At 38.7% G+C, this 27,844-nt stretch overlaps 1 protein-coding gene across 1 annotated transcript in view; it reads right to left on the bottom strand.

The window, feature by feature from the left end:
- Positions 1 to 320: 320 nt before the first annotated feature.
- INTS7 (integrator complex subunit 7) overlaps positions 321 to 27,844 on the bottom strand; it is a 92,906-nt gene continuing 65,382 nt past the window's right edge. The window contains exons 14-20 of the mRNA XM_030302239.1: positions 19,034 to 19,228; positions 18,443 to 18,546; positions 17,327 to 17,395; positions 9,885 to 10,017; positions 6,148 to 6,246; positions 4,682 to 4,867; positions 321 to 1,589 (exon numbers count right to left, since the gene is read on the bottom strand). Coding sequence (XP_030158099.1) covers positions 1,302 to 1,589; positions 4,682 to 4,867; positions 6,148 to 6,246; positions 9,885 to 10,017; positions 17,327 to 17,395; positions 18,443 to 18,546; positions 19,034 to 19,228 — 1,074 coding nt within the window. The 3' untranslated portion in view covers positions 321 to 1,301. The remainder of the gene's footprint in view (positions 1,590 to 4,681; positions 4,868 to 6,147; positions 6,247 to 9,884; positions 10,018 to 17,326; positions 17,396 to 18,442; positions 18,547 to 19,033; positions 19,229 to 27,844) is intronic.

Raw genomic sequence — 27,844 nt, 5'->3', positions numbered from 1 at the left:
GGGAGAGGAGGGTGGGTGATGGGTATTGAGGAGGGCACCTTTTGGGATGAGCAATGGGTGTTGTATGGAAACCAATTTGACAATAAACTTCATATATTAAAAAAAAAAAAAAGAAAAAGAAAAAGAAAAAAAATAAATAAAAAGGGAACCTCTAGGGAAGGTGCCCAGCTCCATCTCGGGAACTGCTTCCAGCCCAATTGCCCCACACACGTCATGAACATGCGCAACCCTACGATCCCTGATGTTTGGAAACCATGATCCCAAGCACTGAATGATCCCAAACCGAGAACGAACAGGTAAAATACATCTAGTATACTGTGTTAAGACAAGAAAGTTTATTATTATTATATTTTATATAATGGTTTTTAACCAGTATTGAGATAGAAAAAAAGGGATTTTCTGGCTAACCAGAAAATTTCTATTCCCTGAGCATCCCAACTAATTGAGGTTGTGCTATAGATTGTTTTTTCTAGACAATCAAGTCTAGCATTACATAACTTAAGAAGAAACCAAACCACTCAAAAGATCTGCCCTCCTAATTTAAAAGATTAAGATATTACATGTGAGTGATTTTTTTCACTCTTGGAAATAATGTAAAAAGTCTATAATATAAACAAATATTAGAAAACACAAATGATTACTTGCCAATCTTTGTAACTGTTAGCTGGTTTTGGGGGGGGGTCAATTAAATACTAAAACAATAAATTAAGATTGCTTTAGCATAGAGAAATATAGGTGAATAGTTGAAATAATGTAGCAGGATGTTTCAATTCTGCTAGACTGCTTCCTCTCAAAATCCAGAAAACTGGATGTTTCAGGGGACACACTGAAGTCAGTCTAGGGGAGAACTGTTTCTACTCCCACAGACTCCTCCGTACCAACTAGTCAGCACTTCCCAATGCCTAGCTCAGAATGAGAGGTCTGTGCCAGGTAGTGAGTGATGTGTTTTGGTGGAGAAATCAGTCAAATATATGAATTCAGTGATCCCAACACATGACTTTTCTTGAAAGAGAAAGAAAGGCTCAGCAACAGAAAAACAATGAAAATGTCAAACAGAAGATAAAGGACATGGTTTGAGAAGGAACAAGGGGAAAGCGTCTTTCTGGCTAGGAATCCAATTATTTCTCAAATTAAATTTTTAAAGAGAAACCAACTCTTTTTTTTCGCCAGAGTATTACATTATAGAAACCAATGAATAGATGGACTCCACATTCTTTTATATCTTAATCCATATGAAAAATCAAATTATTTTTGCCCATTTGATCAATTCCTGTAAAGTCTGTAGTGCATTCATCATGTGGCTAAAACCGTGAGTAGGCATTTCGTTGTTGCTGCTGTTGTAATGGTTGTTGGGCCTGCTGTTGTTGTAGGCGAATTTGCTGGGAATAAGGGTCTTCCAGGGATTTTACAAATATGGTAGTTCTGGGACCCGTCTTCCATACAATACCATTGGCATCTTTCACAGAAGATTCCACTGTAATGTTGTGTGTTCCAAGGATAGCAAAGTTCAACAGAAATTGAGTACTGAAGTAATCATTATGAGGTTCAACCCTCTGCTCCATCTCATTGGTCATATTGTCAATGGGTATCTGGAACGAAAAAATTGTTAAATAATAGTAATAGCTAATACGTACTGAGTGCTTACTGTGAGGTAGGCCCTGTACTAAGCGCTTACTTAATCCCTGCAAACAACCAAGAGGTGTAGGTACTATTATTATCCTTGTTTTACAGATAAAAACACTGAGGCAGAGAGGTTAAGTCATTTCTCCAAGGTCACACAGCTAATGAGTAGTGGAACTGGCATCTGAACCAAGGCAGGTGAACTCCAGAGTCTACACTCTTTATCACTAAGTGATACTACCTCCTCACTACCAGAACAAGCTCCCAGAGCCTGTCTCGACCCCTTCATATGCTGCCTTTCCTCCTTGTGAAGGAGCTCAGGACACGCCTCTTCAAAACAATGCTGCTTTGGCACATTGATTCTTTTCAACTAAAGGCACTTGCGAAACAGAGGATGTAGGAAGGGTCTCTGACCTTGCCATTTTTACCTAAAACAGGCCATAAAACCTCCCATGAGAAAGGCGCCTTCTCTGTACCAAGAGAAGGAGAACATCCTTATCACCAGAGACTGGGAATCAAGGTTGAAATGCACGGACTGCCGCCCCATCTCTCTCCCAGTCACTCCCCACCTCTTTACTGCCCATTTGTCTTAAGTCTCCACAAATTTACTGTTTCTTTGTCTAAAAGTTACATAAGCTTTCTGCTCTGGTCACTTCTCTGGGTTTCCATTGTCTGTGAAGACTCCCATATATGTGTACAATTCTAACAAACTTGTATGCTTTTCTCCTGTTAATGTGCCTTAATGTTAGTTTAATCGTAGGCCCAGCCGGAGACCTTAAGAGGGTGGAAGAGAATATTCCCCTCTTACACTTGCTTACCCAACCCCAACTCTGATTCCCATCTTTCTTTAGTCTATAAAGAGAAATTCTGAAGAAACAGGGTACAATCACCTGTTTCAGGGAGTTTAAAATCTAAGAGACTGAAAAAGAACATAACTCTAAGTAAATACAAGTTAGGGTTCCTCCTCCTAGCCAGTCTGATTTTGTATTACTTAATACAGTCAACCCTCCCTCTTTAAAACAAATTAACTTTATAACTTGTACAGTGCTCATTTAATAATCAGTGTCTTGTTCAGACGGGCAGCACAATATATTCTAAAACACAGATTTATGGGCTTGTTCACTTATGTAGCTTGACACTCATGCCTTTGTCCTTCAAAGAACAGAGTAACACTTGCTGGTATACCCTGACCTGTACCTACGATGAAGTATGTTAAGAGAGACACTTATTCTGAGAATGCATACACAGGTAACCTTAATGAATATTTGGCCAGATTGTTCTACATTTATGTGTGTGTTTCTGTTGTATAATTAATGATATAAATGTGCCCTGAAGCTTTGTGACTCAGGGAACAGGTTAATCTTTCCATAACAGCAATGGAATGAAGTCACTGACCAATTCAAGATCTTAGATTTATAAGCCCGGTTTTGTTTGTTTGCACAACTTCTATAGGGGTTTTATGTCCCTAAACAACATGCCTACCAAACAAGAACTTCCTTAAAAGGACCAGAAATAGGCCAAGGCAACCTGATTGCTCTGAATGGATGATGCATTTCAAGTTGAGAACTCACTGCATGTAACACAACAGAGCAATCCTGTCCTATATAACTTATATCAGCTTCCAGGCATTAAGCAATGCCTCCAGAGGTAAGTCAATAAGCAGAAGACTGGTTTGAAGGTTTTTTTCTTAAGAGTGGAAATCATACGCAAGGAACAATAAGAATCATCGTTACTGTTCTCTCAAACTCAAAGTGAGGAGACAGCTGTTGAAAGGGGTAAGTTAACTATGTAAATTCTCACTAGGATCTTCTGTGACAATAGGGATCACCCACGAACATAGCAGTTGTACTCCATATACAGTAAATGATTTTTTTTTCATCATTCATCAAATATTTGCTACATAAGGCACCATGCTCCGTGTTGTGGGAGTCAGAGAGGAAGAGAAGAGAATGAAGGCTGAGCCATATCAGAGTGGGCAAAGGAGGAGGAGAAAGTTACCAAAGTAAAGAAAGTAAAAACGGCCTAAGCCACACCTTCTCTTGGGTTTTTAGCCTAAAACCACCAAAGAGAATAAAATGCTCTCTTTTTATATTTCTACTAATACTCCTTTCCTTGCTATGGAGCTCAGTTCAAGCGTGCCCACAATAAACCCAGATACAACCAATGTGGGCATCTGAACAACTCCGTCCCTACAACTGTGTACTTGTTCCCTTGTTCCATTGACTGTGAATAAACCATCAAGGAACCAGAAGAGATGTCCACAGAAAGGAACACTCTGCATTTGGAATACTGGTATTCCACGGTACTCAGCATCCCGGTCTCGGCTAACAAAGCAAGCACGATTTTTGGTTACCTACCTCGTGATTTCTCAAAGCAGCCAATTCCTAGGGTTACACCCTTAAGGAAAGATTTTACTTTATCTGACCATGCCTGTCAATGTTGTATAGCCTTTTGGGGGGAAAATGCTAAAATTCCCTTAAAATAGAGAAAAATAATTCGATGTGTGCTTTTTGGGGGAAAGGGAGCACTTATTCCCTCAGTCCTGAGGTTTCCCTCCATGTGGAGGGACTTTACATTAGATGGGCAGTATTGGTCTCCAGGGAAGGAGGTAAATCCTACTGATGGGGAGTTTCTGGGGAGGAACTGAGCATGGGGAGCTAAGATCTTCTCTTTGCCTTCTCTGGGACTCAGGGCGCTCCTTCCTACCGTCAGTTTTACAGGGGCAGGCTCTTGTGTGTGCGGGCTGAGGCTGGTGGGAAAATTCAGTGGTACAAAGCTAGAAGTCCCTGTTGCCAGATACCTGAGCGGGGTTTCCCGACAGCTATAATAATAAAACTCGTATTTGATTACTGTCTGCCTGGATGTTTCTCCATCAGCTGGCTCAGGCAGGGAAAAGAGAAGTGCTGTTCACGAGCCCCCTCAAGCCTCAGAATGTACTTTTAACTTGTGTCTGTATCTCATCTGTTAGGAGGTGTAACTGCAGTCTGCTTAACACTAGAAAACTTCCATTAATGTAAGTTGATAAAATCCACATCATAACTCTGCCTCTCTTCTAAATTACCTTGTAGTCTTGTCCAGATTTACTCTGTAGTGTAGAGGAAACATTCAGACAGACGGACTGAATTTTGCGGAAGAGTCCTGGTTTTGATCCATGTTGAACCACTCCCTCTACCTTTAGTGCCAGCTGCTGGTTGTTCTGGACCGCGATGGGCTCTGCAGGGTTCCGGGGGGACGGCGACAGAGCAAGCTAGAATACCAACATTAAAATAAATGCTAACAAGCAAGAGCAAGCTCTCTTCTGACAGGCAAGTTTGTGCTAATTATTATTTATAGGTTACAACGTTACACATACAACTAACGACCTGGCTATGCCAGGACAACCAGGCAGATGTACCTTTAAGGTCAAGGGTTCCTTCTCCTAATGCTTCCTTTTAAATACCACTGTGTTTTCTACGTCAAACCCCAGTTCTGTGTGAGGGTAAAAGAGGATTAGAAAAAAGTGAAGGCACTATTCTTGTCCATTTCTGTGGTGGGGCCTTTCTTTGACAAGGAACCAATTCCAGTACAGAAATGCACCATGTAAATTTTCATATCTAGAGGCTGTCCTCCGGTCTTTCATAATTTTAAATACACTAAATTCAAAAGCAAACGTACTTAATATTCTAGGATTACACATACAATCAAGTCACAATGGTATAAAAGTCAATTTTAAACCTCTCATTAGAGTAGTTTTTTATTTAAAAACATATTTAAAATCCCCAATACACTTAAACTACCGAAAGCCCAAATTCTGCTAAACGAAGAGATGGAAGAAATTGGGTCTTTCTGATAATGTTGAGCATTGCCTCAATCAACCCTGCACACATCTTACCTAAGGTAATCAATTTTCCTTATTATTCACGTCATTCTGAAATGCAACCCAAAACATTCGAATGGATGTGCAAAGTGCACGGAAGACATTTACTGCCAGGGATAACCTAGAAAACCTCTTGAGGGTGACAGTTTTCCTCCTTTCCCAAAAATTCCATTCTCTGAATCAAAAATACATTTTTGAATGTTGAGTGGCTTACATATTTTCAAATACTAGCTCTTCTCATTGGCCAGCTCCTCAAAACTGGATATTCACAGACAAAAGTGCCCTGGAGGTAGGACTGGTGATGTTTTATTGGACCTGATTTATTCTGGGTCTGGAAAGTCCAATCACACACGGACTCAGCTCAAGATCCTTGTAGGTGACTACCATGAAACCTCTCAAATTATTCTTGGAGACAAGGGACAGAGCTCCAGGTACCCAAACACCCGTCTCGCTGCATCTGGCACTGACAGGTCACAAGGGAGAGGGTTTAATCCCCAAATCCCGTTCCTTTCACCAAACCACTCAGTAAAGGGAGAAGAAATTCACAACTAAAGGCTGTAAGTTTCATCAAAACCAAAGGTAAGATCCTGAAGCAGAGCTCTATCCCACATATTCTTCAAAAGATAACTGGGTTTTTAACCAGTATTAACCTCTATTCTTGCTATTATTACCTTGATGCTGGTAGACTGCAGTTTCTGGAAAAAATATCTCTGAAATGAAAGAGGAACTTTCAGCAAGGAAATGATGGCATTGCAGAGGCATGCTGTATGCTGGGGGGAAGAAAAGAAACTAAGTCAAATAAAAATAAATTTCCAAATTTCATCAACAAATGGTACTTTAAGGAAGAAGTTTAAAAAGTAGAAATGGTTGGGGCACCTGGGTGGCTCAGTTGGTTAAGCGTCCGACTTTGGCTCAGGTCATGATCTCCCGATCTGTGAGTTCAAGCCCTGCGTCGGGCTCTGTGCTGACAGCTCAGAGCCTGGAGCCTGCTTCGGATTCTGTGTTTCCCTCTCTCTCTCTCTCTGCCCCTCCCCCACTCATGCTCTGTCTCTTTCCATCTCTCAAAAATGAATAAACGTTAAAAAAAATTTTTTTTTAAAGTACAAATGGTCCTATGATTATTGCAAAGGTACATACCTATCAGGAAATAGGCATAACACCCAAATGTTTGCCAAATCTCTCATGTCAAGGAATACAATTGCAGATTTTTACTTTACTTTGAAGTATATTCAATAAAATAAAAAGTAAATGTAGAAGAAAATCCTCAAGGCAAAATAATGCACAAACTTTGCATTTCCATAGCACTTAGAGCTATTATATTATTATATAATGATTTTAGTTACTACAACATAGAGTAACTATTGTATGTTAAAGTAGGATAAAGAAAATATGGTAAAGAAGCCAGAGCAGTATATCGATGTCCGAGGCCAGACACCAAATCCCACGAACCCTGACATCCTCATTCTTCCATCCCATCTCCATCTCCACATGGTGGCTTCCCTGTCCCTATAGCCCCAGAGTGAGCAATGGGGGAAACTTACTGGAATTCAGATGAAGAATGACAATACAGTTCAACTCTATGGAATTCTGAAATTTTAATAGAATACTTTATTTCAAATATCTATTTCACAAATTTAACTGAGTTTTGAAAATCCCAGCATAGCTGAAGAGAATCACTACAATGAATCCTTTGAGTCTTAGTAAGAGGAGCCACACAACTAGAACTTAAAAGAGTTCTGAGATATTATATGTATGTATGTATGTATGTATGTATGTATGTATTTAAAACCACTTTATTGAGGTATGACCGACATACAAAAAACTTTACGTATTTAATGTATCCAACTTGGTGAGTTTGGAGATGAGCATACAACTGTAACACCGTCAAAGATACTGCAAAGATCACCCAGTCTAATCCTCAATTCTGCTGATAACACAGGTCACCCAGACAGGTAATGGGACAAGCTGGGACTAGAACCTGGGTTCCTTGACTCTTAGTTCAGTGATTTGTTTTCTATTTCACCAATGGTTTGCAAACTTAAGAGAAAAAAAATTACAGCACCATCAGAACACTTGTAACTTGAGGTGACCTAGAACTGCTCCTGTTGGTGTACCCTCCCCTCCCCTCCTCAGTCTACTTCCCCACCAGTGGCCTGAAGTTGCAAGCCACTCTACTGTGCTGTCTGCCCTTCTGAGCTGCTGATTCCAAGCACAGTGCCACCTAGTTGCCTATGTTTGTGAACAATTTTAAACAGCTGGGCATTAAGGCTCTAGGCCAGAAGAATCCACTCCTTACTGGTTTCAGGCTGTTGAACATTTCGTGCCCAAGAGACTCCTAATACAAATGCCAGGTCTATTACTTGAGAAAACCACAACACAGATTCAAACACATTGGGTCTATTTCTTCAGGTTTAACTGCTAAGGCAACATTATTCACCTTCCTGCAACGAGGAATCTGGGAAGCACTTGCAGGGACATCCTACTGGTGGTGGAAGTCTGATGCCAACAGTATTTTAGGAGAGAAACCTCTTTAAAGGCTGGACTTAGGGGACCCAAGTGCCCTCAGGCTGTTCTGGGGCAAAAAGGCACCATTCTCTCTTTTAAAAGAATGGAGGCAGATTTTGCAATTCCCCATATGGAGAGTGTGGAGTGCCTCTGAGGCCGATGGCCCCTTGGGCACATGTGCATAGGTGTGTTAGGAGCAGATTACCATTATAGTTAACAGTCTGGAAATACGGAGGCACACAGTGTAGTTAGTAAGCCAGAAGGAGGACTAGCATAGCACCAACACGCTCTTCTTTGTTGAGTCTGATACTTTACATCCTTTGTATTTTTTTTAAAGTTTATTTGAGAGAGAGAGAGAGAGAGAGAGAGAGGGCATGTGCAAGAGTAGGGGAAGGGGCAGAGAGAGACTCCCAAGCTGTGGGGCTTGAACACACGAACCGTGAGAGCATGACCCAAGCTGAAACCAAGAGTCGGATGCTCAACCGAATGAACCACCCAGGTGCCCCCAGCCTTTATATTTTTTGACATCTAATCAATGTCTTGCATGGATGTGTGTATTTCCTTCAAAGAGAATCTTTACTCTGTCCCTTAGCAACCAAGTCTCTGTCAAACAACCACCCAGGTCAATTCAACTCAGCAAATATGTACTGACGATCTTATGTCAGGGAATGTATCTGTCTGAAAATCTAATCTAACTCTTCAACAACATATCTTACCAATTTCTTCTTAAACACCTGATAACGGGTGAGAGTACAGAGCGAGAAGAGCGGGAGCCAGAAAAGAGCTACAGGGAATGTCAGCATCTAATGGGTGGCCAGGGCAAGGGAAACTCTCCAAGGTATAAGGTCACAGATGGGGTGTTATGCGCTGAATGTGTGGCTTCCCCAAACTCCTGCATTGAAGCCGTATCTCCCAATATGTTGGTAATTGGAGGCACGGTTTTTGGGAGGGTATGAGGGTTGGATGAGGTCATGAGGATGGGGCCCCATGATGCAATTAGTGTCCTTACAAGAAAAAAAGAGACCAGAGCTCCCTTTCTCTTCCACGTGTGAGGGCACAGTGAGAAGGTGGCTGTCCACAAGCCAGCAAGAGGGTTGTCACCAGGAACCAAACTGGCTGCCACCTTTGTTCTGGACTTTCCAGCCCCTACAACCATGAGAGAGAAGTGCCTGTTGTTTAAGCCAGCCTGTCTACAGGTATTTTGATACGGGAGCCTGAGCCGACTAAGACACTTGGGGAATGGCCAGACAGGGAGGAGAAAATCTGGGTGAGGGTGTGTCAGTCTGTCCTGTGATGGAGGAAACTGAAGGAAGAGGAAGAGCTGAACAGGGCCAAAGGCAATAGATTCAGCAGGCTAAAAGGACATCAGTGGCATCACCTGGCAGGAAGTGATTCACTGCCTTGTAGATGACAAGCACAGTTCTTTCTGTTTCAATTGGCCAGTGGTTCTCAACCCTGGTGGCAGGACAGAATCAATCACCTGGGAGCTTTTTATAAATACTAATGCCTGGGCCTCAACTGCAGAGATTCAAAGTTACTTGGTTTGGAGTGGGGCCTGGGTAGTGATTTATTTTTTTTTAAAAAACTCCCAAAGTGATTCTAACGTGTAGCCAGGGTTGAGAACTATTGCAACTTCAGTTCAATTGTTAAAAGGAAAAAAAAAAGTGCATTCTGGTAGAGCAGATTTGACACATTAACGTAACTCTATAGCAGTGAGAGATGTGCTAAGTGCTCCATGGATTAGCTCATTTCATCCTCACAGCAATTATTAACCCTTACAAAATAGGCACAGCAGAAAACAGGCAGAGAGGGGAATTCGATGAATTCACATGGTTAGTAAGTGTTGGATAAAAACCCACTTCTATCTATGTAATGAAAACTCAATAAAACAAATGTCACTTGCCATGTAAGAAACAGGGGTATATTTCCGATTGAGTGATTCCACTTCCTCCAAGACATGATTATACACAGACATCATTCTCCTCTCATATTCACTGTCAGCATGGGCCGCTCCAGTAGACCCGTATTCCTGGAAACTGAGGTCAAATCAGTATCAATTAATCAACCAAAATAGTCACTACTTCAATGTCTACCTGTGTCAGGCACTTTGCACATGTTCTCATTTAATTTGTAAAATAACGACGTAGGCACGGTTGTTTCCATTTTACAGGTGGGGGAAAATTGAGGCTTGGAGAGGTTAAGTAATAAGCCTGGAATTCAAACCCAGACCTGACTTCAAATTCTGTAAGTCTAATCACTTTGGTGTTAGGTAGTAGAAAAATGTTTAAACCCTGTCTGTGCCATGAGGGGAAGGAGACCTAAGACATTTGAAAAGGTAATTATCCATAAGTGCCAAATAACCAGTGAAGATCTATAAATAACAGATCAGCACATGGAGAGAGGGGAGGAATGCCACAGAAGAGACAGGTCCTGAGCAAATTAGCAGGCAAGCAGGATGGAGATGTGGAGAGGTGGAAGTGTGAAGGGCATTTGTGGCTGTGGAAACGGCATGGATCCACGGCATGGATGTGAAAGGCACAGGCATGTTCAGGGGAGAGCTAGTATATAGAGCATGTTGGAAAGTTTTACCGAGATTCCTTCTTTCTTCCTCTACTGCCTCAGACCTAAAAGTGTTTTTGAAAGTCTTCCCAAGTGAAAAAAGAAAGCAAACCTTTTGTATTCCAACTAAACTTCAAGGGGGTTATTTGAAAATGCAACATAGGTAATTCAGCCACACTGGGCGTAACACTGTTCTTATTATTCCCTTATTATCCTTTTTAAAAAACGTTTATTTGTTTAGAGAGAAAGTGTGAGCATGCGAGTGAGCAGGGGAGGGGCAGAGACAGAGAGAGGTAGAGAATCCCAAGCAGGCTCCATGCTGTCAGCACAGAGCCCAACGTGAGACTCAATGTCACAAACCATGAGATCATGACCTGAGCCAAAACTAAGAGTCAGACACTCAACTCACGGAGCCACCCAGGCGCCCCTCTCTTATTATCCTCTTAACATCAAGTGGTGTGTTAAAGGAATAACTAAAGCACTTCCCTTAGGTACTTTATACAGGTTATTTCAGTTAACCACCACAACCACTCTAGGAGACAGGCATCACAAGTTACCTATAATTCATGCATATGCGGCTCAATGTGATGAAATCACATGCATATATTTATACAGCTAGGAGTGAATGACAAGGGATTCATGTTCGTATTGGCCTGGCTCCAAAGCTTTGTTTCCTGCTCTGTACTATATCTTAAGTTCCAATAAGACAAGAACTGAACCTCATTTATAGGACTTTAAGGAAAACTATACACACAAAGCATAAAGAAACTAAAGTCTTTTACGGAGTTACCTGCTACCAAAAGGGTCTAAATTCAGAATATACTGCTCTACCTCCTACTAAAGCATTCATTTACTTAAGAAATAAATTTCATTAAGATGTAAGTTGAAGGACCTTGGTACCTTTGTCAAAAATCAAATGATCACATATGTGAGTGGTCTCTCCATTCTACCATCAAACAAATATCATATAGTCTTAATTACTATAGCTTCATAGTAAGACTTGAAATGTTTATTAAGCCCTCCGCTTCAGCTTTTCTCCTTTATTATGCAATATGGTAAATTACACCGTTTGGTCTTCTATTGTTAACCTGGTATTCCTGGGATAAAACCTAGTTAGTTCTGATGCATTATCTTTTGTATATTGCTGGATTCAATCTGTACATGTCTTGTTAAAAGTTTTTGTGTCTGTGTTCATGAAAACTGTTATTCCCTTATGGCTTTTAATAGCTGTAGGACTTGGTCTGGTGTTCTTGATTTCTGGTATCGGTAATTTGTGTTCCTTTACCACTCAGACTAACTGGTTTTATCAGTTTCATTGTCTTTTCTAAGAGCCAGCTTTTGGTTTCATTGATTTTCTCCACTATTTATTTCTAATTCATTTATCAGTGCTCATATTTTTGTTACTTCTTTCCTTCAAATTATTTTGAGTTTAATTTGCTTTCTTTTTGTAGCATCAGATAAGGTAGAAACTTAGATCACTGATTTTAAACTTTTTATGTTATATAAAAACATTTAAAGCTGTCAATTTCCCTCTAGGCTCTGCATTCGCTGCATCCCACAAGTTTTGATATGTGTTCTCATTTTCATCCTGTTTTAACATATTTTCTAATTCTTCTTCTGATTTCTTGACCAGTTAGGTTATTCAGAAGTCTTATTTAATATTTAAATGTGTGGGGATTTTCTGGAGATCGTTTTTGTTAGTCAATTCTAACTTAATTGTCAGATACCATATTCTGTATGATTTCAACGCTTTTAAAAGTTCACTGAGATTTGTTTTCTAGCCCAGTGTATGGTTTATCTCCCTAAATGTTCCAAATGCACTTGAAAAGAACATATACACTGCTGTTGGTACATGTCAATTAGGTCAAGATGATTGATAGTGTTGTTCAAGTCTTCTACATCTTAAGAAATTTTCTGACAAGCTGTTCTTTAATTACTCACAGAGAAAGTGTTGAAAACTTGATAATTGTGGATTTATTTCTCCTTTCAGTTCTGCCAGTTTTTGCTTCATGTTTCTTTGTACATATTTAGAATTATGTCTTCTTGATGGATGGATTCCTTTATTATGATGAAATGTACCTTGTACTGAGGTCTATTTTGTATGATATTAATATGGTCACTTCAGCTTTTAGAGTTTCAGGATATATACTTTTCTGTCCTTATGTTTACTTTTATCTGTGTCTTTATAATGGGTTACTTGTGGTGAGCAGACAGTTGGGTTTGCTTTTGTATTCAGTAGGGTAATCTCTGATTTTATTTAGAGTAAGACTACATTTACTGTAATAACTGGTATGGTTGGGTTTATGGCTACCATCTTGTAATTTGTTTTCTACTTTTCCATCTGTTCACGGTTTCTTTTTATCCTGTCTTCCCCATCTTCTTTTGGATTAACTGGGTTTGTTTCTGTTGTTATTTTTAGTATTTCATTTTATCTCATCTCCCGGCTTGTTTTATTTTTTAGTGGTTGCTCTAGAGTTTATTCGTCCTTAGTTTATCACAAGTTATCTTCAAATAATTTTCTATATGCTACTTCATGTAAAACATAAAAATCATACAGCAATCCCCTCCCTGTCATGTCTTATTTCCTACATTTTACTTCCACATGTTATAAACTCCCATAGTTGTTATTGTTTTGAATGATCAACACTTTAAAAAAATGAAAGAAGTCTTTTATATTTAGTGACATATTTACCATTTCCAGTGCCCTTCACTCTGTTTTGTAGCTCTAAGTTTACAGTGGAAATGGTTTCTCTTCAGTCTGAAGAACTTAACATTTCTAGTAGTGCACATCTGGTGGTAACAAGTTTTCTCAGATTTTGTCTGAAAAGGCCTTTATTTAGTCTTAATTACTGAACGGTAATTCTTACTGAATATAGAATACTGGGTTACCTTTTTCACTTTCATAACTTTAACGATGTTCTAATTGTCTTCTGGCTTGCATTATTTCTGATGAGAAATCAGTGGATTTCTGATCTTTCTTCCCTTCTATGCACTCCCTTTCTCCATTTAAATTTTTTCTCTTCATCATTGGTTTTCAGCAATTTGATTACAATGTATGGCTTGTTATGGTTTTGTTTACCTTACTTGTGGTTTGTTAAGCTTCTTGAATCTGTGGGTTTACATTTTTAATTAAACATTAAAAAACTTCAGCCATTTAAATATTTCCCTTTCCTTCATTCCCCTCTTTCTAGGATTTGTGGTTGCATGTATATATTAGTACAAATGATACTGTTCCACAGGCTAGTTTTGACTCTGTTGTTTTTCAGGCTGTTTCTTATTTCACTGTCTGATCTGGGTAGTTTTTATTGTTATGTCTTCCAAGTTCACTGAACTTTTCTCTTGCAATATCGAATGTACCATTAAACCTAACCCAAAGTTGAATTCTATATCCATCAAAATTATCTTTCAAAAATAAAGGCAAAATCAAGATACTGTATTTTTTAGCTCTAGAAATTCCATTTGGTCCTTTTTACATCTTTAATTTTTCTCCTAATTATGTTATCTTTTACCTTTAAATCTCTGAAAATATTAGTAATAGCTATTCTAGAGTCCAACTCTGTAAATTCCATCATCTGTCATTTGTTGAGTCTTTTTCCTAAATGACTTAATTTTCTCCTGGTTATGTCACATTTTCCTGCTTCCTCTCATGTCTAATAATTCTTGATCTGATGCTACAAGTGTGGATTTTATACTGTTGAACTTTTTATTTTATTGTCTTTAGAGAATGTTAAATTTTGTTTTGGTAGACAGTCAAGTTACTTGTATATAATCCTGATTCATTTAAAGCTTATCTGAAAGACTGCTCTAGACTTAGTTTAGCCCTACTGCTAAGGTGGTGTGACCCTTCTGGTGTTTCTTCTGAACGCTCTCAGTGTTCAATAAGGTCTCTCCATTTGGCTAGGTGGAACTCAAAACATTTCTCAGACATGTGTGAACTCTAGGAATTGTTCAGCTTATAACTTCTGGTCATCATTCTTCCCCCAGTAGTTGTTTTTTGCCTGGCCTTGTGCAGTTTCCCTTCATATGTGTATCTTAGTACACATATGCTAATCTTCAGCCAAAGAATCACAGCCTATGAAATTTCTGGAGCTCTTTCCCTGGAAAGCTGCTTTCTCTCCCCTGTATTCTGTCCTGCAAGTTCTAGCTTCTTCTGGTTCCCTGAACCCTGATTCCTATCTCTTCAACTAAGCAAGACCACTGTGTTCTGCTGAGTGCCTCCAGGGAAAAGAAAGGAAAGACTATGGTAGGGTTTACCTTATTTGTGTCCCTTCACCAAGGGATGACATTCCTGAATTTCCTATTGTCCAATGTCTGTAAACAGTTAACTGTTTACAGTTTTACATAAAACTTTTATGTTTTATCCAGGTTTTATTTGTTCGCAGTAAAAGGAAAAGTCCAGTCTATTTATTCTGTCATAGCCCAGGAACTGTTCGCTTATCTTTTAGGCAGTAACATAAAGATTAAGTGCAAAGGACTCATTACAAATAAAAAGTCAGAATAGAAAAATGCAATGAACCACCATCTCAAAATATTTCTTGATAATTCTAAAAAGTTGGAATGAGGTAGACAATTCATAATTAGAAACATCTACCCTGTCATAATCCATATTTACTGTTATTGGGTCAGGCACTATATTAGGTGCTAGAGATACAAAGCTGAATAGTAAGACAAGATGCTTTCTTCCAAAAAAGCTTCTAGGCTATGAAAAAGATAGACACATTTTTGTAAAAACTACAGTGAAATACCAATGTTATGCCTCCTTTTCTTGAGTTTTTTTTTTTTTTTTTAATTAACTTTTAAGTTTATATCCAAGTGAGTTAGCATGTAGGGCAATAAAGATTTCAAGAGTAGATTCCAATGATTCATCCCCTATGTGTAACACCCAGTGCTCATCCCAACAAGGGTCTTCCTTAATGTCCCTTGCCCCATTTAGCCCATCCCCCCACCCACAACCCCTCTGGCAACCCTCAGTTTGCTCTCCATATTTAAGAGTCTCTTCTGTTTTGTCCCCCCGCTTTTTATATTATTTTTGCTTCCTTATTTTCATCTGTTTTGTATCTTAAATTCCACATATGAAGTCATATGATATCTGTCTTTCTCTCATTTTGCTTAGGATAATACCTTCTAGTTCCATCCACGTAGTTGCAAATGGTAAGATTCATTCTTTTTGATTGTCGAATAATACTCCATTGTATATATATACCATACCTTCTTTACCTATTCATCAGTCGATGGGCATTTGGGCTTTTTCCATACTTTGGCTATTGTCGATAGTGCTGCTATGAACATTAGGGTGCATGTGTCCCTTCAAAACAGCACACCTGTATCCCTTGGATAAATACCTAGTAGAGCAATTGCTGGTCACAGGGTAGTTCTATTTTTAATTTTTTGAGGAACCTCCATACTGATTTCCAGAGTGGCTGTGCCAGTTTGCATTCCCACCAGCAGTGCAAAAGAGGTCCTCTTGAGGTTCTTTTTTAGCTGCAAGTCCTTCTTTACTTGGAAGGCACAGAATATATAATATCGAGAACAGAAGTTTTAGGAGGAAGCCACTCTTAGCAGTTGTATACTATTGAGAATGAAACCCAAAGAACCCTCCTTCAAGGTACAAGCTTTCTTTTCCAACTTTTCCCTGCTATGAAGGGCAGAGGCTAGGAGAACTGGTTTGGAGAGTGAGAGGGGGCGGAGAAGAGTAAGAAAGAGAGTAGCAGCATGAGTAAGCTGGGTGAATAACTCCCTTCACCCCATCCCTGCTGACAGTGCACTCAATCTCTCTGTTAAAAAGTCAATCAAGAGAAAAACATGCCTATCATACCAGTCAACCATACAATGATATCTGGGTGCTAAGAAGTAAAATGAGTATGGCACAATAAAAAATGGTGTGATGTGAATCTTGAATCAGCAATTAATTGGCAAAGACTCTGTAAAGTACATGAAAGTGTAAGCACACTTTGAAACTTAAAAGGAAGGGGTTTGTTTTTTTAAAAACAAGCACTGCAGGTCTGAAGGGAAAAAGAACACTGGTGAGAACAGGATAAAAGGAAAAATAAGCAAATATTAGTATGTTATGAAAATATTAAAATGGATCAGATGAATGGGGAAAAAGATAGCCAAGCGGCCTAGTCTAGGAGTAGGCAGAATTTTAAGACAGAAGCAAGGACTTTGCTATTGTCCGGAAAGGAAATGGTGAGTGAATGCTTCAGGGTAGAGAAATTTTACCCTGCTTTGTTGATTGTATTCTTTGAGAAAGCTGACCCTGGAATCACAGGCCTTATTAGATTGGAAATTACAGACACCTGAAAATGCACATTCCAAAACGGAATAGTATAATGGGAAAAAAAACAAAAAAACAAACAAAAAAACCAGTGGAACATTCCTGAATAATTAGTTAATGGAAGAGGAGAGAAGAATATTAATGAAGCAAAAATAGGAATATCTTTTTGTTTAGGAAACCAAAGAATAAAAATGTCAAGCTTAATTATATTATTAACCCAGTTTTCCATACCAAAATTTAGTTACAGTATACAAGAAGAAAATATTCAAATTTCAAAGAATTTCTTCTTCGTTATTTTTCCAGGTCAGTGTTTTAAAAATAGGAGGCAGGAGGTAAATAAACAATGGAGTCGGAAAATCCATGTTTTGTCAGTAGCTGTGACCTCAGGTAAATACTGGAGAAGTCCCTGTTCTTTGTTCTTCTGTAAAACCTCTTCCAAAACACTGTTGTGATGACTAGGTAAGATAACATATTTGAAAATGTACTTCAATGTAAACTATTATTAGAAATACCTTGCTGATTCTGGATCCAAAATGAGGGCTTCTATTGCATGAGATATCAATAAACAGCTCTGCTGCTGTCTGGATGGACGTTAAGGTTATACATGAAAAGAGAGAAATCCACATAGACTTTATATTCTCTGAAGTTCAGGTCGAGATGAGGACCACATTTTAAGTGAAGGCAACAATAATGTTATCAAATCAAATAGTTTGGGACTCTATTTTTCCCCCTTTTATTGTTTATAATAGTGACTCTCACATTCTGTTCCAGGAAGAGTACTTCAGAGGCTGCCTAATGTGGGGGTGGGGTAAGGGTTGGGAACCAAGCAACAGGCCCTGTGATTCAATCACAGAAATGGTTTTCTTCTGCTTAGATGTAGAAGTTTCACTGATAAAAGTTAAAAACAGCAACAACCAAAATGGTCTTTAGATACCCTAGAGGTTCCTAAGCTGGGGCTCAAGGGATCTGTTAACCCTACTGCAAGTTTACAAATCTGCTGGGGGGTGTGCATAAATGCATTCTGGAGAGGAGAGGGTCCACAGCATTCATAAGGTTTTTACTTAGAAACCCAAAAGGCCCAGAACTACTGGTTTATAGGCCCTACAACTTAAAAACAATTTATCTCTGCCCTCCTTTCAAAAAGGGTTTGAGGCTGCTAATAAGAAAATACGGAAAACCCAAGGAAGGCTTAGGGAACAAAAGGGACAATGAAGATTATGGAATAATAGATCATTAATAAAGGTGATGGGAACCAGGGTTGCTCACCATGAAGAAAACAGAAGTGATGCAAAAGAGAAAATGGTTTTCTGGTGGGAAAATGTGTTACGTTTTCCGCTGAAGCTCAAGTGAGCACCAAGTATGCGACACTGGGGGACCCGGGTTTTGGATGCTGTTCTTAGTGGTGGAGAAAGGCCACAACTGAGTCACTATTAATTTTTAAAGCCTGGCTGAAGTTAAAAAGTACAACTGTACTGCTCATACTAGATTTCAAAAGAGAAGTTATTAATTATAATAAATTTGTAGGCTTATCTAATATATATTTTTTAGTCAAGCACATCTGAAGCATTAACTCTACATTTAAAAGAATACTTCCAGAGAACAAGAAATAACAAGGCGGCTTAGGATATAGTTCCACATTCCTCAAAGTTGCTGAATCAGCATCAAAAGATGCCTGGTAAAGATCCCCGTATCGGGAAGCAAGGCTTCGGAATTCTTCCATGGACTGTTTCATCTGAAAAGAAGGAAAAGTATCCATTACCAGAAACAAACATGCTATCATTATTGTATAATAACAGACCACAAAAGAAAAAAACAACCCTCCTCAAACAAACAAATCCAAAAGTAGTTCGACTCTTCATTTCCATTCCATTCATTCTTACAAACGTTGTTAAATAAAATTAACAAAGATGGTAAACGTTCAAGGAAGTATAATAATACATATAATACACAGAAACAAAAAACATTGCTTTTTTAGCTTCCAGTTCCACTAAAACAATTAATACAGTTATAAACATGCAGCACCTAGTGAGACATCTTCAATCATTTTGCCACTAAAAAAATGTCAGCCTATTTTTGGCAAGACAGATGAGTTAATAAGCATTTGATAGTTAATGTCTTTTAGTCAAACCGCTGATTTCAGAATTTTTCATCTCACAACTAACCTCAAAAACCTCTAAAGTATAAATAAACACTGCACTGAAAATAAAGTTAAGACACACCTGATTGGAGATGCGACCACATCTCTGAAGGTCATTCCCTAAGGTCATGGCAATGGTTGTGGCAATTGCAGGTGGAGGGCTTGTCTTTAGGCTATTGCAAGTACAGATAAGTTGAGAGAAGGCTTGTAGAAGGTCAATCCTGAGTTTTACAAATTCACACTGAAAACTTAAAGGATTCAGTGGTGTACTGGCAGCCTGGGGGGAAAAAGATATATATAAGACAAAATAAACATAAGAGCAAGATGGGGCCAGACAAAAAGTATTCGGCACCGTTTGTGCATAAGAGCAGTAGCTCTAACACTGATGGATAAACAAACACCTACATTATAAGAGGAATGATGTAATATTAGAAAGAAAAACTTAGCATACTTAGCATCAGCTCTGAAAAACTGTATGTTTCATCAGCATTCAGGTTCTTTACTTCCTACATTCACAGTCTCTACAGCATGTGGGTTGGTTCGATCATCACCAGTAGGTTATCATTTGAGGGACACTTCAAGGACTTTATCATTCTTCCAAAACCCCCTTATCACCACCTTACTTTCTTTAAAAAAAAATTTTTTTTTAGGGGCGCTGGGCGGCTCAGTCAGTTGGGCGTCTGACTTCGGCTCAGGTCATGATATCGCGGTCCGTGGGTTCGAGCCCCACGTCGGGCTCTGTGCTGACAGCTCAGAGCCTGGAGCCTGTTTCAGATTCTGTGTCTCCCTCTCTCTCTGACCCTCTCCCATTCATGCTCTGTCTCTCTCTGTCTCAAAAATAAATAAATGTTAAAAAAAAAATTAAAAAAAAATTTTTTTAACGTTTATTTATTTTTGACAAATGGAGCGGAAGCAGGGGAGGGGTAAAGAAAGAAGGAGACACAGAATTCCAAGCAGGTTCCATGTTGTCAGCACAGAGCCCGACGTGGGGCTCCAACCCACGAACCGTGAGATCAAGACCTGAGCCAAAGTCAGAGGCTTAACCAACTGAGCCACCCCAGGCACCCCACCACCTTCCTACCTTTCTAACCTGAAATTCTCATCACTGGAATCATGAATAGGATTTTTAAAAGTTGGGAAGTGAAGGAGGAAAGAAAGATAAGGGCAGAAGAAACATGGTGCTAGACAGTCACTGTTAAAAAAAACATGTTGTCTCATAGCTGCATTTTCCCACTGTGAGCCCAGATTAATACTAAAAAGAATTTCTGAGTAGACATGTTTAGAATGCAGAGAGAGGCTAATGGAAGGAAGAACAGTTCAAAACACACAAGTAAGTTTCAACGAAGATGGAGAAGTATCAGGGTACTTATCTAGGGTCCTGGATAGTAAAAGCAACATTTGCTACGTAGAGGGGGCAAAAAATGTTAAGTCAAGCCAGAGACTCATTGGCAACGAACCAGGACAACTTTTAACTACTCAGCAACTACTCTAGCAGAGAACCGAGCATGGTGCTTTCAACACAAGGCATACCAAAAATATGCTAAATTAACAATAAATGGAGGCATAGTGAAAATAATTTTCCTCTGATATGACTAGCTTAAAACATGCTGATGCTGTTTGCTCCTTAGATACTACCTCACTTAACACTATCCTTTCAGCAGGAGAGCAATGCATTTGACTTAGGGAAGTCAGGTACAATATTACCATCTAGCCAAGTATCACATATTGACCTTGGTGTACTGCTCTCTACTTTTAATGTTAAATAGTAAGTTTTGTTATTTGGTAGTATTCATATTTTACTCTAGGACTTAGCCACTCCCTAGAACACACACCTGCTCTAGTATCCTTCTTAAATTCCAAGGTCCTTGATGATATTTAAAAGCTACATATTAATAGAGCTATAGTAGTTAGAGGTAATAATTGTACTCAATATAGTGAATTCTGTGGTTTTCATGCTTTTGGGATGTCTGTTCTAATCATGACACAGCATAGATTAGGAGATTAAACAGATCAGTTCAATTGTTTTTAATTCCTTAGAGATTTAATTTGCTCTTATAAGACCTCCTCTGCTCCTTAAACTACTACCTGCTATTTTTAACTTACTGCTTGTCAGTAACTTTACAATGGTCAGGAATACAAGTAGGTGTATATGATACTTTTATATAAATACAGACCATCTGACCAGACAAAAAACACTGGCAATCTTGTCCCAACATGCATTATAAAACTGAAAGAGAAGCAAGATGTAGTTACAATGAGGGAGATTTACCGCAATTCTGGATTTATTTTTGAATATTTTATTGGTGATGTAAGATGGTCACCTTGAAAGTGACTGTGCATCTTGGATTGTGTTAAACTGAAGGAAAGCAATGCTAGATATAACACATGTTCAAAAGAACACAGAAAAGATAGATTTGTCATAGAGGTCAGAGGCTTTACGGTAAGATCACCCATGAAAGACAGAAAATGTGTAAGAAATAAAACTTAGATTTATAGCAGTATGCATAATGCTAATAAGGAATATAAAGGATATTATTTATTTTTCTTTGTATTGAAGCTAAAGCTTAAACAGAAGTTGGGAATCTAAGGTTAACAGGTAAAGCAAAAATTATATGTAACTAATATTACCCTTGCAACTTCCTCAAGGAGGAATGATATTCAGTGAATTCAACACATGCCAATGAAGGAACAACAGACTCAGAGCTCTCCCTAAGGCTTACTCTGAGGCATCAGCTAATTGGGAAGAGCTATCCCCACTATTTGGATTGCTATTTTACTTCCCCGTTAAATAACTATTTTTCTCCTTCCTTGCTTTTTTTTCCCTTCCTTCTTTATTTTCCCCTAAACATTTACAGTTAAATCTTTGTTAGGTATGCAAATAACACTACTTAACTGTTGACTTGTAGTACTTACCCAATTTTCTTTTTTTATTTTTAAAGTTTATTTCCTTTGAGAGACAGAGAGAGAGAGAGAGAGAGAGAGAGAGAGAGAGACAGAGCATGAGTCGGGGAGAGGCAGAGAGGGAGACACAGAATTCAAAGCAGGTTCCAGGCTCCAGCACAGAGCCCTACGCAGGGCTTGAACCCATGAACCGTGAGATCATGACCTGAGCCAAAGTTAGATGCTTAACTGACTGAGCCACCCAGGTGCCCCCCCCACCCAATTTTCTAAATGGAGCTACCTAAAGAAACCAACATGGCTTAAAAGAAAGCTATCTGATGAGCCCAGTTAAAAAACAGGGTATGTGTGTGTATGTGTAAGCCATAATGCAAACTTTGGACCTGGCAACCACCAGTGTACTTTTGTTCCTATAAATCCGACTTCTTTACATATCTCGTACAAGTGGAATCACGTATCATGTGTCTTTTTGTGTCTGGCTTATTTTGCTTACTATAAGCTCAGATTTTGAAAGAATAAGCCAAGCATAAAGCAATCATGGCCTAGACTGTTTTAGACCAGGCCTCCTGCTAACAACAGCAGTGAAGACTGAATACAATATTAAGAACATCTATTTGAAAGCACTGAAGAGCTTAAGGCAAAAAAGGATTTTGAAGTAAAAAATCATGGAGAGATGGAAAATGCAAGGAGGTGAGACTAACATTTGGTAACATTTTCTCCCTTGAGATATTTGCTAACTTGCAAGCTGCTCCTGAGAGTCTGAGAAGCTGAGCAGAATTGCTGGCAATCTCCTAGGACCAAGGGGGTGCTGGGAAGAACATTTCAGGCTTTTGGCTATAACCTCAAAGGGCTACGCCCCAGGAGTCAGGAGAACCCAAAAATGTACTGGCTCTCTCCAGGACTGAAGCCTAGCTTTGAATCAGTTCAGTCCTTGGTTGGATTAAGGTGATCTTACCCTAACTGCCTGCCAAGGGCAAAGAAAGAGATGTAAGGCTCTGGATGATGTAATCGGATACTTTTTCATCCACAGTGTCCAAAACCAAATAAAAAATTACCTAGCATACAAAAAAGACAAAATTCTCCAAACCAAGAGGCAGAAAAATCAGTCTAAGACACAAGCCACAATGGATCCAGAAAACAGAACATCAGACATGAATTAGTTAAAAGAAAGTAAATGGCAAGACAGAGTCCTGGCAGAGAACTGGAAAATATAAAATAGCCAAATGGAAATTCTGGAACTGAAAAAAAAACACAACAAATGAAATTAAGGACCTAATGAATAGGTCTGACAGCAGATTAGACACAATGTAAGAATCACTGAATTGGAAGATAGGTCAGAAGAATATACATAGAGCTAAGAACAGAGAGATAAAAAGATGGAAAATGCAGAAGAGAATGTAAGAGAAAAATGAAACATGGTGAAAAGAGTTATTGTAGGTATCTGGAGTCCTAAATGAAAGAGAAAGGGACAGAAGCTATAGCTGAAGAGACAATGGCCAAATGTTTGAAAATGATCAAAGTCATCAAGCCATAAATTCAAGAAACACTATGAACCCCAAAAAGCATTTATACTGGTAAGAGTCTGAGCTGGAAACCACCATGGGAAACTTTTGGTGGTATTTATTAAAGCTGAATCTCAGTATATCTTATGACACAGCACTACCATTCAGAAGAAATGCACACATCTACCAAAAGATGTACATTAGAATATTCATATCAAATTACTCTTAATAGTCCCAAACTGGAAATAATCCAAATGTTCCCCAGTGATATCAAAGATAAACAAATTGCTTTAACAGTCACCAAAAGAATATCACAGAGCAATGAAAATGAATGAATTACCACAATATGTAAAAACAATAAAATGAATGAATAAACATAAAGCTGAGCAAAACAAGCTACAAAGGTAAAGGAAGCATGAACTGGGGAAAAAAATTTTAAAACAAAAACCATTAAGGAAGAAAGACCAATAACTTAGACCATTAAGTCTTAGACTACTAAGAACTACTGTTCATCAAAAGATAGAAAGTGGGGAATAAAAGCTACAAAATAAGATATTTGCAACTCATATCACCTATAAAAAAACTAGTATCCAGAACATATAAGGAACTCTGACAAATCAATAAGATAACCAGCCTGCTAGGAAAATGAACAAAAAACTTCAACTTTCACTTCTGTGAAACATCTTTTCTCTCTCTCTCTCTCTCACACACACACACACACACACGCACGTGCGAGCGTGTGCACACACACACACACACAAAATACAAGTGGCCAAAAACGAAACAAATGTTCAATTGTTTCAAAAAAATAAAAAGGCAACTACTGAATGGGAGAAAAGATTTGCAAATCCTATATCTGACAAGGGGCTAATATCCAAAATATATAAAGAACTCTTATTAACCCAATAACAAAACAAAACAAAACAAACAACAATCTGATTACAAAATTAGTAGGTCTGACTAGACATTTTTCCAAAGAAGACATAAAGATGGCCAAGAGGTACATGAAAAGATGCTCATCATCACTAATCATCAGGGAAATGCAAATCAAAACCACAAGATATCACTTCATATCTGTTAGAATAACCATCATCAAAAAGATAAGAAATAAATATTATCAAGGATGTGGAGAAAAGGAAACTCTGATATACTGTTAGTGGGAATGTAAACTGGTGTTAGCCACTATGGAAAACGGTATGGAAGGTTTCTCAAAAAACTAAAAACAGAACTACCATATAATCCAGCAATTCCACATCTGGGTATTCATCTGAAGAAAACAAAAACATTATCTCATATATGCACCCCATGTTCATTACAGCATTATTTACAATAGATATGGCAACAACCCAAACGTCCATCAACAGATGAATGGATACAGGAAATGTGGTGCATATATATAATGCAATATTATTCAGTCATAAAAAAGTGAAATTTTGCCATCTGCAATAACACCGATGGACCATGAGGGCATTATGCTAAGTGAAATAAGTCAGACAAAGACCAATGTTGTATGATCTCATTTATATGTGGAATACAAAACAAAAAACAAAAAAAAACCCAAGCTCATAAATACAGGGAATAGATTTGTGGTTGCCAGAGGTGGGGAGGTGGGGGGGGTGGGGTGGTAGGTAGGTGGGTGAAATGGGTGAAGGGGGTCAAAAGTATAAACTCCCAGGTATAAAATAAATAAATCATGGGGATATTGTGTATAGTATGGTGAGTATAGTTAATAATACTGCATTGTATGTTTCAAAGGTGCTAAGAGAGTAGATCTTAAGTTGTCAGCACGAGAAAAATTTTTACAACTATGTATGCTGATGATGGATATTAACTAACTACACTTACTGTAGTGATCATCTTACAATATATACAAATATTGAATCATTGTGTTATATACCTGAAACCAGTATGTTACATGTCATTTATACCTAATAAATAAGAAAATAAGTAAGTAAAATGTTTAATTGAATTAATGACTTGAGAAATGTCAATCAGAACTTCTAGAATATACCAAGTCAGGAGAACAATGCAGAGCAACAGAACTCTTATACCCTGCTGTGGGGACTAGAAGTTTGTAAACCACTGTAGAGAGGCTCCTGGTATTAGTTAGTCAGTTGAAGGTACACATAACTTTGCCATTATCCTCCTAGGAAATATATCAGAGCAGTATTTCTTAGCAGAGGCAGGAGTGTCCTGGGCATTTCAGGATTAAAGCCAGTAGCAGTCCCCCTTACCCTATGACAAAGAGAAACATCCCCACACACTTTGGAGCAGGGGACAGATAAACCGCTTCGATTGAGGTCTACTGCCCCAAAAGAGGGTTTTCAACCTCAGTGTACCAGCCACATTTTGAACCAAGTAATTCTTTGTTGAGGGGACTTGTCCTGTGAATTGTTGGATGTTTAGCAGCATCTCTGGCCTGTGCTCGCTATAAATGCCAGTAATACCATGACAAATCACGATGACCAAAAATGTCTCTAGACATTGCCAAATGTCCTCTGGAAGGATGAAATCATCCCCAACTGAGAATGACTGTCCTAGAGAAAGCTTTACATAGGTGTATCGAAAGACATGTACAAGCATGTTCACAGCAGTACTGTTATACTAGCAAAAAACTGGAAAAATGAAAATTTCTATCAACACTAGGAGGGGCAAATATTCATATGATATAAGAATATACAGCAGTAAAACTGACCTAGAGCTTCACACAACAAGATGAATAAATCTTAAGAACATCATTTAGATGGGGGAGCCTGGGTGGCTCAGTCGGTTGCGCGTCCAGCTCTTGATTTCAGCTCAGGTCACGATCTCATGGTACATGGGATCAAGGCCCGAGCCAGGCTCTGTGCTGACAGCGCGAAGCCTGCTTGGGCTTCTCTCAACCTCTCACTCTGCCCCTCCCCTCATGCACGCTGTCCCTCGCACACTCTCTCTCTCTCAAAATCAATAAAACTTTAAAAAAAAAAAAACATAATTTAGATAAAGCAAGTTGAATACAAATATGTAGGATTCCTTTTTATATAAAATTCAAAAACAACATAAAATGGTACCTTGTCTAGAATTACAAAAAAGCGCATTAAAATTATAAAGAAGGGCGAGGGAACGGTACACACAAGATGCAGGATGGTGGTTACCTTTGTAGGGTAGGAAATGGTCTGCAAACATGGAGGAATATGCATGAATTTTAGAAGCTATGGTAATGTCCCATTTCCTGAAGATGACAGGTATACTTGGATATTTGTTACACTTTTATATACCCTCTACAATGCATATGGAGATGTTATACATATTGACTCTTTTAAAATAGATAAAGTTAACAATCCACCAACGTAGGCAGAATGCTAAGATGGTTCCTCTGGTTCATATCCCTTGGTATCCACATCTTCAGTAATCTGAGTGTGAATGAAACCTGTTACTTGTTTCTAACTAGTGCAATATGACAAAGGTGATGAATTGGGGGGATGTAATTTAGATCCTTAATGAAGTGACTTTCTATCAATCAAAAGAGAGATTCGTATATTCTGGATGGATCTCCCCTAATCAGGTGAGCCCATTAAAAGACAGTCTTGAAGGTGAGAGATCTTCCTGCTGGACTTGAAGCTTCCACAGATTCTATAGCTGTGAGGAAATGAATTCTGCAAACGTGAGTTCTGAAGAGGACCCTGCGCTTCCTTGAGCCTCAGACAAGACTGGCCCTGGCAGACACCATGACTGCAACCAGGTCAATATGAGCCGAGGACCCAGCTAAGCCATGTCTGGACTTCTGGCTCATGGACAGAGTGAAATAATAAATGAGTGTTGTCTTAAGTCACTAAATTTGTGGTGATTTGTTACACAGCACAGAAAACTAAAATACTTTTTACAATTTTTATTCTTAAGTAGCAAGGTAACTGTATCATTAATCACTGCGTTGGGAAATTAGCTACCCAGCGTGCTGTAGGGTCCCGGTAAGCACAGAATGTTGAGCTTCTGTTGTTTAGTTTGGCTGAAGGAGGTAATTCACAGAGCTGTACAATCTCACATCAACTCATTCACGTGGCAGGAGTAGAAGGGCGTCTGTGCTCATATCTTCTCAGTTACAAAGATGCAAAGCTAGTATCAAATCCATGAATGATTTGCCCAATGAATGATAAAAATAAAATCTTTACAAAAACCCTGATGGTATAGTACAATCAGAAATGTGGAAAGTTCCAAATGACTGCAAGGATCATACTGCCTTCTTCTCTAACCTGTTATCAAGAAGAGAATCATTTCCTGATTTTTTTTTTTTTTTTTTTTAACCTCAAAGCAGCGTCTGGCACATAGTAAGTGCTTATGGTGTGTTGAATAAAAGAACTCCATTTCAAAAGGAGATGATGTGAGGCCCAATAACCTGCCTTAGGTCATAATATGTTAACGGCAGAGCGGAGATGAAGACAGGGGCTTTCTGTCTGTCAACTGAGTACTTTCTTTCTATGTCAGAATTCAATCCTTAATTACTGCCAAGCCTCATT

Source organism: Lynx canadensis, chromosome F1 (genome assembly GCF_007474595.2).
Source record: "Lynx canadensis isolate LIC74 chromosome F1, mLynCan4.pri.v2, whole genome shotgun sequence".
Lineage (NCBI taxonomy): Eukaryota > Metazoa > Chordata > Mammalia > Carnivora > Felidae > Lynx > Lynx canadensis.
This window is presented reverse-complemented; position numbering and strand designations above follow the sequence as displayed.